This window comes from Pseudophryne corroboree, chromosome 7, assembly GCF_028390025.1.
Source record: "Pseudophryne corroboree isolate aPseCor3 chromosome 7, aPseCor3.hap2, whole genome shotgun sequence".
In the NCBI taxonomy this organism is placed as follows: domain Eukaryota; kingdom Metazoa; phylum Chordata; class Amphibia; order Anura; family Myobatrachidae; genus Pseudophryne; species Pseudophryne corroboree.
Genome location: NC_086450.1, coordinates 35,615,300 through 35,629,800, shown reverse-complemented (window position 1 = coordinate 35,629,800; position 14,501 = coordinate 35,615,300). Strand labels below are relative to the sequence as shown.

Here is a 14,501-nt window from a genome sequence, read left to right as displayed (position 1 = left end):
GTGATAATAGTTGGAAGACTACAGTTAAAGGGTTATTCAGAGATGAACGTAGCCGTTGCGTTCGCATGCAGGCGTGGCCGGACTGTTTTCGAGGCGGCTGCGTGATGTCACACGCAGCCGTTCAGAGAAATGACGCCGGACCGCCTGTGCAGGGGTCGTCCTCTAATTGATGTGTTTCCAATTAAATTGCAAGCGCATTGCAGGGAGGCACCGCACACACGCTGGGCGGCCCCCATCATGTAAGTAGGTGGATGTAGATATTGCTGTGGTAATGGTTAGAGCACTGCAAGTAGTAGCGTGCTCAGAAATAGTAAGAAGGTAGTACTGTGCTCGGTAATGCACAACAGCTAGTAATGTGCTCAGTAATGGTTAGAACACTACAGCTAGTACTGTGCTCGGTAATGATAAGAACCCTACAGGTAGTACTGTGCCGGGTAACATAACACTACAAGTAGTACTGTGCTCAGTATTGGCTAGAACCCTACAGGTAGTACTATGCTTGGTAATGATAAGAACCCTTCAGGTAGTACTGTGCCCGGTAACATAACACTACAAGTAGTACTGTGCTCAGTACTGGTCAGTAATGGTTAGAACCCTACAGGTAGTACTATGCCTGGATATAGAACACTACAGGTGGTACTATGCCTGGATATAGAACACTACAGGTAGTACTATGCCTGGTAATAGTTAGAGCACCACAGGTAGTACTGTGCCCAGTAATGGTTAGAGCATCACAGGTAGTACTGTGCCTGGTAACAGTTATAGCACCACAGGTAGTACTGTGCCTAGTAATGGTTAGAGATCTACAGGTAGTTCTGTGCCCAGTAATGGTTAGAGTTCTACAGGTAGTACTGTGCCTGGTAACAGTTATAGCACCACAGGTAGTACTGTGCCTGGTAACAGTTATAGCACCACAGGTAGTACTGTGCCTGGTAATGGTTAGAGATCTACAGGTAGTACTGTGCCGGTAATGGTTAGAGCACCACAGGTAGTACTGTGCCCAGTAATGGTTAGAGCTTCACAGGTAGTACTGTGCCTGGTAACAGTTATAGCACCACAGGTAGTACTGTGCCTGATAATTGTTAGAGATCTACAGGTAGTTCTGTGCCCAGTAATGGTTAGAGTTCTACAGGTAGTACTGTGCCTGGTAACAGTTATAGTACCACAGGTAGTACGGTGCCTGGTAATGGTTAGAGATCTACAGGTAGTACTGTGCCCAGTAATGGTTAGAGCACCTCAGGTAGTACTGTGCCTGGTAATGGTTAGAGATCTACAGGTAGTACTGTGCCCAGTAATGGTTAGAGCACCACATGTAGTACTGTGCCTGGTAATGGTTAGAGATCTACAGGTAGTACTGTGACTGGTAATAGAGCACCACAGGTAGTACTGTGACTGGTAATAGAGCACCACAGGTAGTACTGTGCCTGGTAATAGAGCACCACAGGTAGTACTGTGACTGGTAATAGAGCACCACAGGTAGTACTGTGACTGGTAATAGAGCACCACAGGTAGTACTGTGCCCGGTAATGGTTAGAGATCTACAGGTAGTACTGTGCCTGGTAATGGTTACAGATCTACAGGTAGTACTGTGCCTGGTAATGGTTAGAGCACCACAGGTAGTACTGTGCCTGGTAATGGTTAAAGATCTACAGGTAGTACTGTGACTGGTAATGGTTAGAGATCTACAGGTAGTACTGTGCCCAGTAATGGTTAGAGCACCACATGTAGTACTGTGCCTGGTAATGGTTAGAGATCTACAGGTAGTACTGTGACTGGTAATGGTTAGAGCACCACAGGTAGTACTGTGCCCAGTAATGGTTAGAGATCTACAGGTAGTACTGTGCCTGGTAATGGTTAAAGATCTACAGGTAGTACTGTGACTGGTAATGGTTAGAGATCTACAGGTAGTACTGTGACTGGTAATGGTTAGAGCATCACAGGTAGTACTGTGCCCAGTAATGGTTAGAGAGCTACAGGTAGTACTGTGACTGGTAATGGTTGGAGCACCACAGGTAGTACTGTGCCTGGTAATGGTTAGAGATCTACAGGTAGTACTGTGCCCAGTAATGGTTAGAGCACCACAGGTAGTACTGTGCCCAGTAATGGTTAGAGCACCACAGGTAGTACTGTGCCTGGTAATGGTTAGAGCACCACAGGTAGTACTGTGCCTGGTAACAGTTATAGTACCACAGGTAGTACGGTGCCTGGTAATGGTTAGAGATCTACAGGTAGTACTGTGCCCAGTAATGGTTAGAGCACCACAGGTAGTACTGTGCCTGGTAATGGTTAGAGATCTACAGGTAGTACTGTGCCCAGTAATGGTTAGAGCACCACATGTAGTACTGTGCCTGGTAATGGTTAGAGATCTACAGGTAGTACTGTGACTGGTAATAGAGCACCACAGGTAGTACTGTGCCTGGTAATAGAGCACCACAGGTAGTACTGTGCCTGGTAATAGAGCACCACAGGTAGTACTGTGCCCGGTAATGGTTAGAGATCTACAGGTAGTACTGTGACTGATAATGGTTGGAGCACCACAGGTAGTACTGTGCCCAGTAATGGTTAGAGCACCACAGGTAGTACTGTGCCTGGTAATGGTTAGAGATCTACAGGTAGTACTGTGCCCGGTAATGGTTAGAGATCTACAGGTAGTACTGTGACTGGTAATGGTTGGAGCACCACAGGTAGTACTGTGCCCAGTAATGGTTAGAGCACCACAGGTAGTACTGTGCCTGGTAATGGTTAGAGATCTACAGGTAGTACTGTGCCTGGTAATGGTTAGAGCACCACAGGTAGTACTGTGTCTGGTAATAGAGCACCACAGGTAGTACTGTGCCTGGTAATGGTTAGAGCACCACAGGTAGTACTGTGCCTGGTAATAGAGCACCACAGGTAGTACTGTGCCTGGTAATAAGAGCACCACAGGTAGTACCGTAACTGGTAATGGTTAGAGCACCACAGGTAGTACTGTGCCCGGTAATGGTTAGAGCACCACAGGTAGTACTGTGACTGGTAATGGTTAGAGCACCACAGGTAGTACTGTGCCTGGTAATGGTTAGAGCACCACAGGTAGTACTGTGCCTGGTAATAGAGCACCACAGGTAGTACTGTGACTGGTAATAGAGCACCACAGGTAGTACTGTGACTGGTAATAGAGCACCACAGGTAGTACTGTGACTGGTAATAGAGCACCACAGGTAGTACTGTGCCCGGTAATGGTTAGAGATCTACAGGTAGTACTGTGCCTGGTAATGGTTAGAGATCCACAGGTAGTACTGTGCCCGGTAATGGTTAGAGCACCACAGGTAGTACTGTGACTGGTAATGGTTAGAGCACCACAGGTAGTACTGTGCCTGGTAATGGTTAGAGCACCACAGGTAGTACTGTGCCCGGTAATGGTTAGAGCACCACAGGTAGTACTGTGACTGGTAATGGTTAGAGCACCACAGGTAGTACTGTGCCTGGTAATGGTTAGAGCACCACAGGTAGTACTGTGCCTGGTAATAGAGCACCACAGGTAGTACTGGGACTGGTAATAGAGCACCACAGGTAGTACTGTGTCTGGTAATAGAGCACCACAGGTAGTACTGTGTCTGGTAATGGTTAGAGCACCACAGGTAGTACTGTGACTGGTAATGGTTAGAGCACACAGGTAGTACTGTGCCTGGTAATGGTTAGAGCACCACAGGTAGTACTGTGACTGGTAATGGTTAGAGCACACAGGCAGTACTGTGCCTGGTAATGGTTAGAGCACCACAGGTAGTACTGTGACTGGTAATGGTTAGAGCACCACAGGTAGTACTGTGCCTGGTAATAGAGCACCACAGGTAGTACTGGGACTGGTAATAGAGCACCACAGGTAGTACTGTGTCTGGTAATAGAGCACCACAGGTAGTACTGTGTCTGGTAATGGTTAGAGCACCACAGGTAGTACTGTGACTGGTAATGGTTAGAGCACCACAGGTAGTACTGTGACTGGTAATGGTTAGAGCACCACAGGTAGTACTGTGCCTGGTAATAGAGCACCACAGGTAGTACTGTGCCTGGTAATAGAGCACCACAGGTAGTACTGTGCCCGGTAATGGTTAGAGCACCACAGGTAGTACTGTGCCTGGTAATAGAGCACCACAGGTAGTACTGTGCCTGGTAATAGAGCACCACAGGTAGTACTGTGCCTGGTAATGGTTAGAGCACCACAGGTAGTACTGTGACTGGTAATGGTTAGAGCACACAGGTAGTACTGTGCCTGGTAATGGTTAGAGCACCACAGGTAGTACTGTGCCTGGTAATAGAGCACCACAGGTAGTACTGTGCCTGGTAATAGAGCACCACAGGTAGTACTGTGTCTGGTAATAGAGCACCACAGGTAGTACTGTGTCTGGTAATGGTTAGAGCACCACAGGTAGTACTTTGCCTAGTAAGAGAACATTTCAGGTAGTACTGTGCCAGCTAGCAGAGGATTTGTGGCACAGCTTCAATGATATAGAAATCTAATTAACAGGTGATTTATGCATTAAAAATTGCAAAAATGAGTGATATATACAGAACAACAGTCAGTAAATTAGTAGTGGGGAGGATTGTAGCTATATACATGCATCTGGCCATTAAAGAAATATAACCTCTGCCACTTAGGGCTGATGTGGAGTAGGGAACAAAGCAAGAACAGCAAGAATCCTGCACCTGGGACAACCCATGCTGCAATGCAAGGGGTGCAAACACATGTGTTATTTTGTATGCAGGGTAAATACTGGCTGCTTTTGCATGTAGCCCACACATGCTGGGCAGCTTTATTTTTACTCTGCAATTTAGATCTGAGTTAGGACACACCCAACCAAAATCCAATTTCTGTACATATGGTACATCTGCTCCCTTTGAGCGCAGTATGGTGTTATCCAGGTGCACACGTTACATCTGCCCCCCTGCAGCGCAGCATGGTGTTACCCAGGTGCACACGTTACATCTGCCCCCCTGCAGCGCAGCATGGTGTTACCCAGGTGCACACGTTACATCTGCTCCCCTGTAGCGCAGCATGGTGTTATCCAGGTGCACACGTTACATCTGCCCCCCTGCAGCGCAGCATGGTATTACCCAGGTGCACACGTTACATCTGCCCCCCTGCAGCGCAGCATGGTATTACCCAGGTGCACACGTTACATCTGCCCCCCTGCAGCGCAGCATGGTTTTACCCAGGTGCACACGTTACATCTGCCCCCTGCAGTGCAGCATGGTATTACCCAGGTGCACACGTTACATCTGCCCCCCTGCAGTGCAGCATGGTGTTATCCAGGTGCACACGTTACATCTGCCCCCCTGCAGTGCAGAATGGTGTTACCCAGGTGCACACGTTACATCTGCCCCCTGCAGTGCAGCATGGTGTTACCCAGGTGCACACGTTACATCTGCCCCCCTGCAGCTCAGCATGGTGTTACCCAGGTGCACACGTTACATCTGCCCCCCTGCAGCGCAGCATGGTGTTACCCAGGTGCACACGTTACATCTGCCCCCTGCAGCGCAGCATGGTGTTACCCAGGTGCACACGTTACATCTGCCCCCTGCAGCGCAGCATGGTGTTACCCAGGTGCACACGTTACATCTGCCCCCTGCAGCGCAGCATGGTGTTACCCAGGTGCACACGTTACATCTGCCCCCTGCAGCTTAGCATGGTGTTACCCAGGTGCACGTGTTACATCTGCCCCCTGCAGCTTCTCCTCGCCGGCTGAGGGCTCATTTACATCCCCAGACTCCACCCTCTGCATCCTGTGTGGTTTGGCTGCACTGAAAGCATACACAGTGCAGAGTACACAGCAGGCATTAAGTGCATTGATCCCAGTGTCTGCTTACAGCCTGCACCGGCTCTGTTCTCGGTGCGCTGTTCATGCTGCCACCTCCTTCAATATGTACTCGGGACGTTACCTGTGAATGATCCCCACATGCTGCAAATCCCAGTCTACATTCTACTGACTAGCCAGGAGTTCCAGGACTTAGACCAATGCAGTGTGATAACATCGGTGCATGGGGGGAGGGGATGAGCTTTCTGTAGTGGCCAAATTCACATTCAGATAGCCGCCAGACTGCAGCAATTCCTAGAGCTCGAGTCCAGAGTAAGGGAGACCCCTGCCATAGATTTGTACCTTCTGCAATACTGAATCTGGGTGCAATTAAGCTGGATACGCTATAATGCTTGACTGCTTACATATCCGCCAGCTATGGTAACCCGCAACGCTGTAACTTCATGAGCTGCGAGGAAAACTTGCCATGTTAAGGCACGTAAGTGGCCCTGGTACCTGGAAATGTTGCTCCATGACCTGGATCTTGCCCTGCTCAGGGCACTTCCGCAGGGCTTTGTCAATGTACTGCAGCAATATCTCAACTATCTGCAATTAGAGAGACAGGAGATGTGACATGGAGAGAACATTCTACATACACAGAGTGTGACGCAGATTTAAACCATCTTTTCTAAATTTGCTGTAAATATTCTGCCTTTTACTGCGGAGAGAATCCGTTTCCTGTGCAGAATACCTCCCGATTCACTAACACAGGACGTCAGCTCACCTTATCAGCCACCACACTCTTCCTCTTCTTTGGGTCCCCCGACAGACCTACAGAAAGAAATATGAAGCCCTTCAATCATCAGGTTCTACGTTTCACAGCATAAACACTAACAGCACCACTGCCTATCACTTTCTTTCCAATATGTTCTCTAAATCGGAGGATTAATTAAGCATTGCAAAAGGCATGACCAAACATACAAACAGCAGAATACAAAGTGTACATAAGAGTATCTTATCGCCAAGCATTTGTTACTACAATAAAGCCAACATCATTCCGATTTACGCAACTTACCCACGACGGCTTTCGCTCTGCCTTCATGGAACGACCACGCCAGCGCCAGGGCCTCGTTGTAACAGTCTTGCTTCAGCAGATGATCGACTCTCTGAAGTGAAGAACACGACACTGGCTACATTGCGCCTCGCTCACCTGCACTAAAGTGTGTCTATCTCATTTCAAGGTGCAAAATGATCTATATTGTTATTCATTTGTAAATAGTTACCCAGAAGCCTTTTCTGCGGTGAACGGACAAGTATTTATATAGCGGAGACTCATTGGGCATAATGGATACACAACTGTGTGTGGGGGGGGGGGGAGGTGTAACATGCGATTACAGATGTCATGAGTAAACGCATCTACAAGGAGTGTAAACGAGTCACAATTCTTGCAGTGAGACGGTTACGTTTTCTTCATAACTGTGCAATATCCAATTAGTCTTATTTTGCCAATAGATAAAATCTTAAGAAACCCCAAAAAACTTTTTTGTGTGTGTGTGTGTGTGTGTGTATAATGAGGGCGCACTTTTTTTTCACTGATCAGAAACGGTTTCACAACTCCTGTATGGGAGCGTAATAATTCCATCCGCTTGTCTGATATAACGAAGACAACAACAAAAAATAATAATATTACAAATCTGTGTACGAGTGCAACGCGGCAACGTTCCTGTAACAGGAACATAAGAGTGCGCCCATCTGATTCACTGTATTATCTTACCTCGCGCCAGGTCCTGATCATCATAACGTGCACCGACTGCGGGGGGGGGGGGAGAGCAGAGAGAAACGGGGTGAGAGAGGAGGAAGCCGGAGAGAGATGTAGAGAGAGTGATGTGGACACGGCAGAGAGAGCGGAAGTGTTAGGTCTTAAAGCAGCAACAAGAGAGGCATGAAAAGCAAACAGCATTTAACCCCTTGATTGCCACACATAACAACTGTGTCTGAGCCTCCGAGTCTTACCATTATAATATATACCTTTACGCAGCCGGCAGAAAGTTACTTATAAGACAAACGGGCAGCGCTAAGTAAAGCAAAGCGTGATCGATCTATTTATAAAAAGTAATAGGTTACAGATGTCATTCAACATTTATTAACATTATAATATATAATAAGTTGTTTTTCCGCTGGAGGTACTGTCTCCGCGCTTGGGATTACTGGGTGTGGTATGTACGGTCGACCCCACGTAGGTCGACAGTGTCTGGGTTGACCACTATTGGTCGACAGTAAGTAGGCCGACGTGGTTTCCAGGTCGACAGGTACTATACGTCGACATGTACTAGGACGACACGACGGAAGGTCGACATAAGTTTTTTCACTTTATTGATGTCGTTTACTCCGTACAGTGACTGGAAACCCCAATTAGTGCACCGTGTCCCCTCGCATTCGGGCAAGCTGCCTCGCTGCGCTTGGCACAGGTTACCGTTCCCAATTGTAGTCCACATGGATCGTACAGTATGAAAAAGTTCAAAAAATGAAGGGAAAAAAAAAGGAAAAAACCCATGTGGACCTTTTGTCATGTCGACCTAGAGTCCCTGTCGACTTACTGTCGACCTATTGTGGTCGACCTAAGTGTGGTCGACCTAGAGACCGGATACTGGGATTACTACATCTAGCCTGGGTAATAAAGACTATACATTCTAGGACTGGCTATTACTGAGTACCACCTGGGTACTCCCCTCACTATAAACCAACATTGCGATTCGTCTGCTGCCAGGATAAATAGGGGGAGATGTGTCAAACTATGTAGAGCGATAAAGTACCAACCAATCAGGTTCTGTCATTGTAGAGACGGTGTTAGAAATATGATAGGAGCTGGTTGGTGCTATATCTCTCTCCAAGGCATGATACATCCCTCCCCCATACTGTCCGGGTTCGGTTCATTAGATCTACGGTAAAAAGTTTTACAGTCAATAGGTCGGCCCCAAATGATTGACAGGGTCAAAAGGTCGACGTGGAAGTTGTCGACATGATTTTCCCCACCACAAAAACCCCTCTTTTATCCTCTTTTTAGGTTATTTAATTGGATAATTTTTAGTTATTATTTATCATACACAATGTTAATACATGTTGTTGTATATGACATCTGACTCCTAAAATACCCATTTTCCACAGACATGAAGATCCTGGGTTTTTGCACATGAACGCACATCCACCTAGGATTTCTGTCAGTGAAAGGAAATTACCCTGGTTCCTGACCCCGCTTTTTACCCGAGTCGGTTTACCAGACCCAGCAATTTCCCGGGTCGTCAGAGGAAAAGGGGTATTACGAATTTATTAATAGACGTTCACCCTTAGCTGTAAATAGCGCAGTCTGTTTTGGTTTATCATTGTCTTTTGCAGTTTTGCATGAAAAGCCACACAGCTTTTTCCCTACACAGCGTTTACTACACACGCCAGCCAATAGGTCCAGTGAGGTTGGCCATATTATTTAAACACTAATACCTTTGCGCTGATATTGCATTCTTTTCTTTTTTTCTAGAAAAACACTTATACCTTTGTTCCCAGATAGAAGATCTGGCCTCCATAATTGCTGATGGACTGGTAACAAGCTTTCTCTCCAACCAGAGCCTGCAAAACACACACACACACCACGCGTTTCACACTGGCAGTAATTTTCCCTACAGTATGAACTCTACAAAGACCATAATACAACTAACATTGGACTTTAAGGGCCCGATGCTGAGTCACACTCAGCTCCAAATGCGGCCGCAGTTTTAGCGTACTACTCATGCGCTGTAGCGAACGTGCGCATCTTAGTCTATCACTGTGATTCTGAGTTAGATGGATCCCGGACGTTTCTTTTTATCCATGAAATTTCTGGGCATCAGCTGTGCATACGCATGGAAGAGACCCGTCTGGGGGAATGTCGCGTGCGTTTACAGTTACATCATATTCTGAGTCGCATGTATGCAGAGAGGACGCCTAGTACAGTGGTATCTCTGGCACCTAGCGTGGGGTAAGTGCAAGTACTGATGAAATATGCCACAAAGGCAAAGATGGGGCGTTGCGATACGTGTTCATTAAGGTGCAATCATACGGCCTAATTCAGACCTGATGCTGCAAATTTGCAGAGGTCTGCGATCAGATAGTCACCGCCAGAGAGAGCGAAAACCCACCCCGTGCAAGTGTGCAAATGCATGTGTACGCCGTGCAAAAAATAGGATTTTGGTACTTACCAGGTAAATCCTTTTCTTTGAATCCATAGGGGGCACTGGAGTACTCTTGGGATATGGACGGCTTCCGAAAGGAACAGGGCACTGAATATTCAAATTCAGTAACACTCCTCCCCTCCATACTCCCCGAGTACCTCAGTGTTTTTTACTGAGCAGAACAGGAGCGATAGAGAGGTTGACAATGGAGAATTACCTATAACATAACGGACAACCATAAAGTTGACACATAACGTAACTGACAACGAAACAGTTGACACCATAACCGATAGAACTTGAAAATTTGAACCAGTCGGTGAAAATGTGTTACCATAAGATCCCCTGAGCTTACTACAAACCAGGTAAAACTGCTCTGGGTGGGCGTCCAGTGCCCCCTATGGATTCAAAGAAAAGGATTTACCTGGTAAGTACCAAAATCCTATTTTCTTTTTCATCCACTAGGGGTCACTGGAGTACTCTTGGGACGTACCAAAGCTTCCCCCGTGGGCGGGAGAGCTGTTTGACACCTGTAACACTAGGCGGCCAAAGCTAGATGCTGATGCCGCAAAACGTATCAAACTTGTAAAAGCGCACAAACGTGTGCACTGAAGACCATGTAGCCGCACGGCAAAGCTGCGTCGTAGAAGTCCACGACCAGCTGCCCATGAAGTTCCCACAGAACGTGTGGAATGAGCTGTTACTGATGTATGCGGCTGTAACCTAGCATTAAGGTAAGCCTGACCTATAGTCAGTTTTATCCATCTGGATAAGGTCTGCTTAGAAACTGGCCAACCCATCTTGGCAGCATCATAGAAAACAAACAACGTATCCGTCTTACGAACTGTATACGTTCGGAATACATAAACGCGTAATGCGCGTACCACATCCAGAGTTCCACAATGTGCTGTTAACACAGGAACTACTATTGGTTGATTGATGTGAAAAGATGACACTACCTTTGGTCAGAAAGCGGGATTCGTTCCAAGTTCCGCTCTGTCATTATGAAACACCAAATACGGTGGCTTGCATGACAAGGAACCCAAATCTGAAACACGCCTTGCCGAAGCTAAGGCTAGAAGAACAATTGTTTTCCAAGTGAGAAACTTTATATCCACTTGCTGTAAGGGTTCAAAATATGAAGACTGTAAGAAATCTAAAACCAGATTCAAGTCCCATGGCGCTGTAGGTGGAATGAATGGAGGCTGTACTCTGAGGACACCTTGTAGAAAAGTGTGTACCGACGGCAATAGAGCCCATCGTGTTTGAAAATAAATTGACAACGCAGATACCTGCACCTTTAGTGTACATAAACGCAGTCCTCCATCTAACCCCATCTGTAGAAATAACAAAATACGGGATAACTTGAAAGATGAAGTCGGAAACTTCCGAGCTTCACACCAACCTATATAGGCACGCCAAATTCTGTAATAATGAGCTGCCGTAACCGGCTTCCTAGCTCGTAACATGGTTGGTATAACCGATACTGTAATGCCCTCTCTTCTTAAGAGGGCGGTCTCAACAGCCACCCCGTCAAACGCAGCCGCGCTAAATCGGGGTAAAAGAACGGACCCTGTTGTAACAGGGCTGGACGTAGTAGGAGCGGCTAAGGATCGTCTGCGAGTAGTCCGCGGAGATCCGAGAACCAAGCTGTCCGAGACCAATGAGGCACCACTAGTATGACTGTGACGGACTCTCTTTTGATCCGTTTTAGCAACTGAGAGAGCAGCGGAAACGGTGGAAACAGATGCACGAGGCTGTACGGCCACGCGATTGTGAGAGCATCCACCGCCACTGCCCTTGGATCTCTCGTTCTGGACACATACTGGGGCGTTTGTAATTGTGGCGAGATGCCATCAGGTGCACCTGAGGGTAACCCCACCTGTGGACCAACCTTTGAAACACCTCTGGATTTAATGCCCATTCTCCTGGATGAAAATCCCGACGGCTGAGATAATCCGCCTCCAAGTTGTCCACTCCCGGAATGAACCCTGCCGACAATATCACCTGGTGGTATTTTGGCCAATTGAGGATTTGAGCTACTTCCCGCATTGCCATGCGGCTTCTCGTTCCTCCTTGGTGTTGATGTATGCGACTGCCGTCGCGTTGTCTGACTGCACTTGGACAGTCTGAGAGGGAAGCATGTGTAATGCTTGTCGTAGTGCACTGTAAATTGCGCGGAGTTCCAGGACATTTTTAGACAGCAATTTGTCGTGATCCGCCCAGAGACCCTGTCGCTGACAATTTTGAACTACAGCTCCCCAACCTCTGAGACTCACGTTCGCCGTTAGAATTATTCAATTCCAGCCGCCGCCTGCGGTTAAATTGTGTACCTTGAGCCCCAGAGTAGAGACACCCTCGCCCTTGCCGACAACCTCACCCTGTGGAAATCTGCAGATGCGAGGCCGACCACTGTGCGAGCACATGCTGTTGAAATGGACGGGAGTGAAATCTTCCGAACTGAAGCGCTTCGAAAACCACCACCATTGTTCCTAATAGGCGAATACACAAATGTACCGAGAGTGTGCGTGGCTTGAGCGCTAATTGTACCAGATGAATAATCTGTACTTTCTGTTGTAGTAGGGAAATTCTTTGATTTACTGTATCGAGAATCATACCTAGGAATTGAAGTCGTTGAGACGGAATTAGATGCGATTTCTTGAAATTGACACTCCAACCGTGGTGTATGTTAGCAGCGCAAGTTGGAGGGGCATCTGTTGAGACGGAGCTTGTATGAGCAGATCGTCTAAGTACGGAACGATTGTCACTGCCAGGGATCTGAGATGAGCTATCATCACAGACATCAATCTGGTGAATACCCGAGGCGCTGACGAGAGGCCAAACGGTAGAGCCTGTTAATGGTTGTGGCGTATTGCAAAACGCAAGAACCTCTGATGAGGTGACCAAATCGAAATGTGTAAGTACGCATCCTGAGAACAAGCGCAATCATGCAATCTTGTGCTTCAAATCTGCAATTACTGACCGCAGAAATTCCATCTTCAATCTGTAGTAAGTGACTTACTGATTAAGACTGTGACGGAGACCTCCGGCTTCGGTACCACAAACAGACGGGAATAATAACCCTGACCTTGTTGGTGTACCAGGGTTGGAATTAAAAACTGCTGAATCCAGCAGAGACTGAATGGCAATCTGCCAAAACGCCTTCTTGTCGTCCGACAGAGACAGTCCTGTCTTGAAAAAGCGCAGTGGCGGAAGACAGCTTTCTTTTAACACTAAATTGCGGATACATCCATCAGTGGATGTCTGGAATCCCGGCAAATGTAACGTCTGAAGGCGCGCTACCACAATTGGAAATCCGAAATGGCCTGGGAGCCCGTCAAGCCACTGGCTTGTTGGTGAGTTTAGCGCCCTGGCGTTACAAGGCGTGGCTGTACCACAGCCTCGACAGGACTGAAGTCTAAAGGATCTGAACGCCGAACCAGAGTATTTCCGTCTTGGTACCGGTGGAGGCAATGGCAGGAAACTAGACTCCCCCCCCCCCCCCCCCCCCGCCTTGGCCTGAGAAATGCATTTGTCAATTTTAGGACCAAACAACTTCTGGCCACCGTATTCTTTTGACCTCTGACTCCGCTTGCCAAGAACGCAGCCAGAGAACTTGTCGTGCTGTAACTAGCGACGATGAAAGGCGAGAAGCGAGCTAACAGCCGGCAGCAGAAGCTGTACATAGCTACTTAGCAGCTTCTCAAATTTGATTAACGATAAGTATAACGTGATCGTCATTGTTTCCATACAAAGAGCGCCTTAGTGACCCAAATCTATCTTACGTCTGAAGGGTCTTTATACAGTTTGACACAGACGAATCCACCAATGGCGGATTCTGCAATGTAGATGTCACTGTGTGGAAACGGGTAAATAGACTTAAATCTGTGAGGTATAGAACCGGTTATTCGGTTATTTTGGGTTTCTACTAACATCTTATTAAGATATCCTAAATAAGAACCCCATTGGAGATCTCTGTCGTTTAGTAAATACGACTGATTATATGTTAGAGGCTCCTTAGTCTCTGTAAACTTCAGAGACTGATGCACTGGTCATTATCAATGTCTGGGCTGTCAAAAATCGCTGGTCTAATGTGCCCTCCTCACCCTTATTTAGCGCCGTGAGGTTTGGCATAGAATTGTCAGACTGCAACATAGCAGAAACGGTTAAATTATAAGACCAATTAAATTAATACCCTGTTACCCAAAGTGAAGTTGGACTTTTGCAACGGCTGAGACTCCTCCGTTAGATTTGGCGGTCTTCTCCGAGACTCGGATCTTGCCGCTCGTGTCGAACGGTGGCCAATTCCCAGATCAGGGTACAATACATGCCTCCTGTGTTAACATAGTCTCAATAGTCTATTAATACAGTGATATCACAGGTCAGGTTATTAATATAACCTATGTGCAGCATATTATAAGTTTATCTTCCCTTGCAGCAGCGCTGCCTGTGGCTTGTCCCCCCCCCCTCCCCCTGTGCCTCAGCGGGGAGCGGGTGCCGGGAAGCTGACCTTGCAGGGAGGGACGCTTTGAGG

General features: G+C 47.3%; 1 protein-coding gene across 3 annotated transcripts in view; it reads right to left on the bottom strand.

Annotated features, from left to right (window-relative positions):
• Positions 1-14,501, bottom strand: part of VPS8 (VPS8 subunit of CORVET complex) — a 233,405-nt gene that overhangs the window by 145,915 nt on the left and 72,989 nt on the right. For 2 of the 3 annotated variants that reach the window (XM_063932991.1, XM_063932993.1), the window contains exons 16-20: positions 9,315-9,389; positions 7,543-7,578; positions 6,844-6,934; positions 6,553-6,599; positions 6,285-6,374 (exon numbers count right to left, since the gene is read on the bottom strand). In XM_063932991.1, coding sequence (XP_063789061.1) covers positions 6,285-6,374; positions 6,553-6,599; positions 6,844-6,934; positions 7,543-7,578; positions 9,315-9,389 — 339 coding nt within the window. The remainder of the gene's footprint in view (positions 1-6,284; positions 6,375-6,552; positions 6,600-6,843; positions 6,935-7,542; positions 7,579-9,314; positions 9,390-14,501) is intronic. The other variant, XM_063932992.1, reaches the window with a different exon arrangement.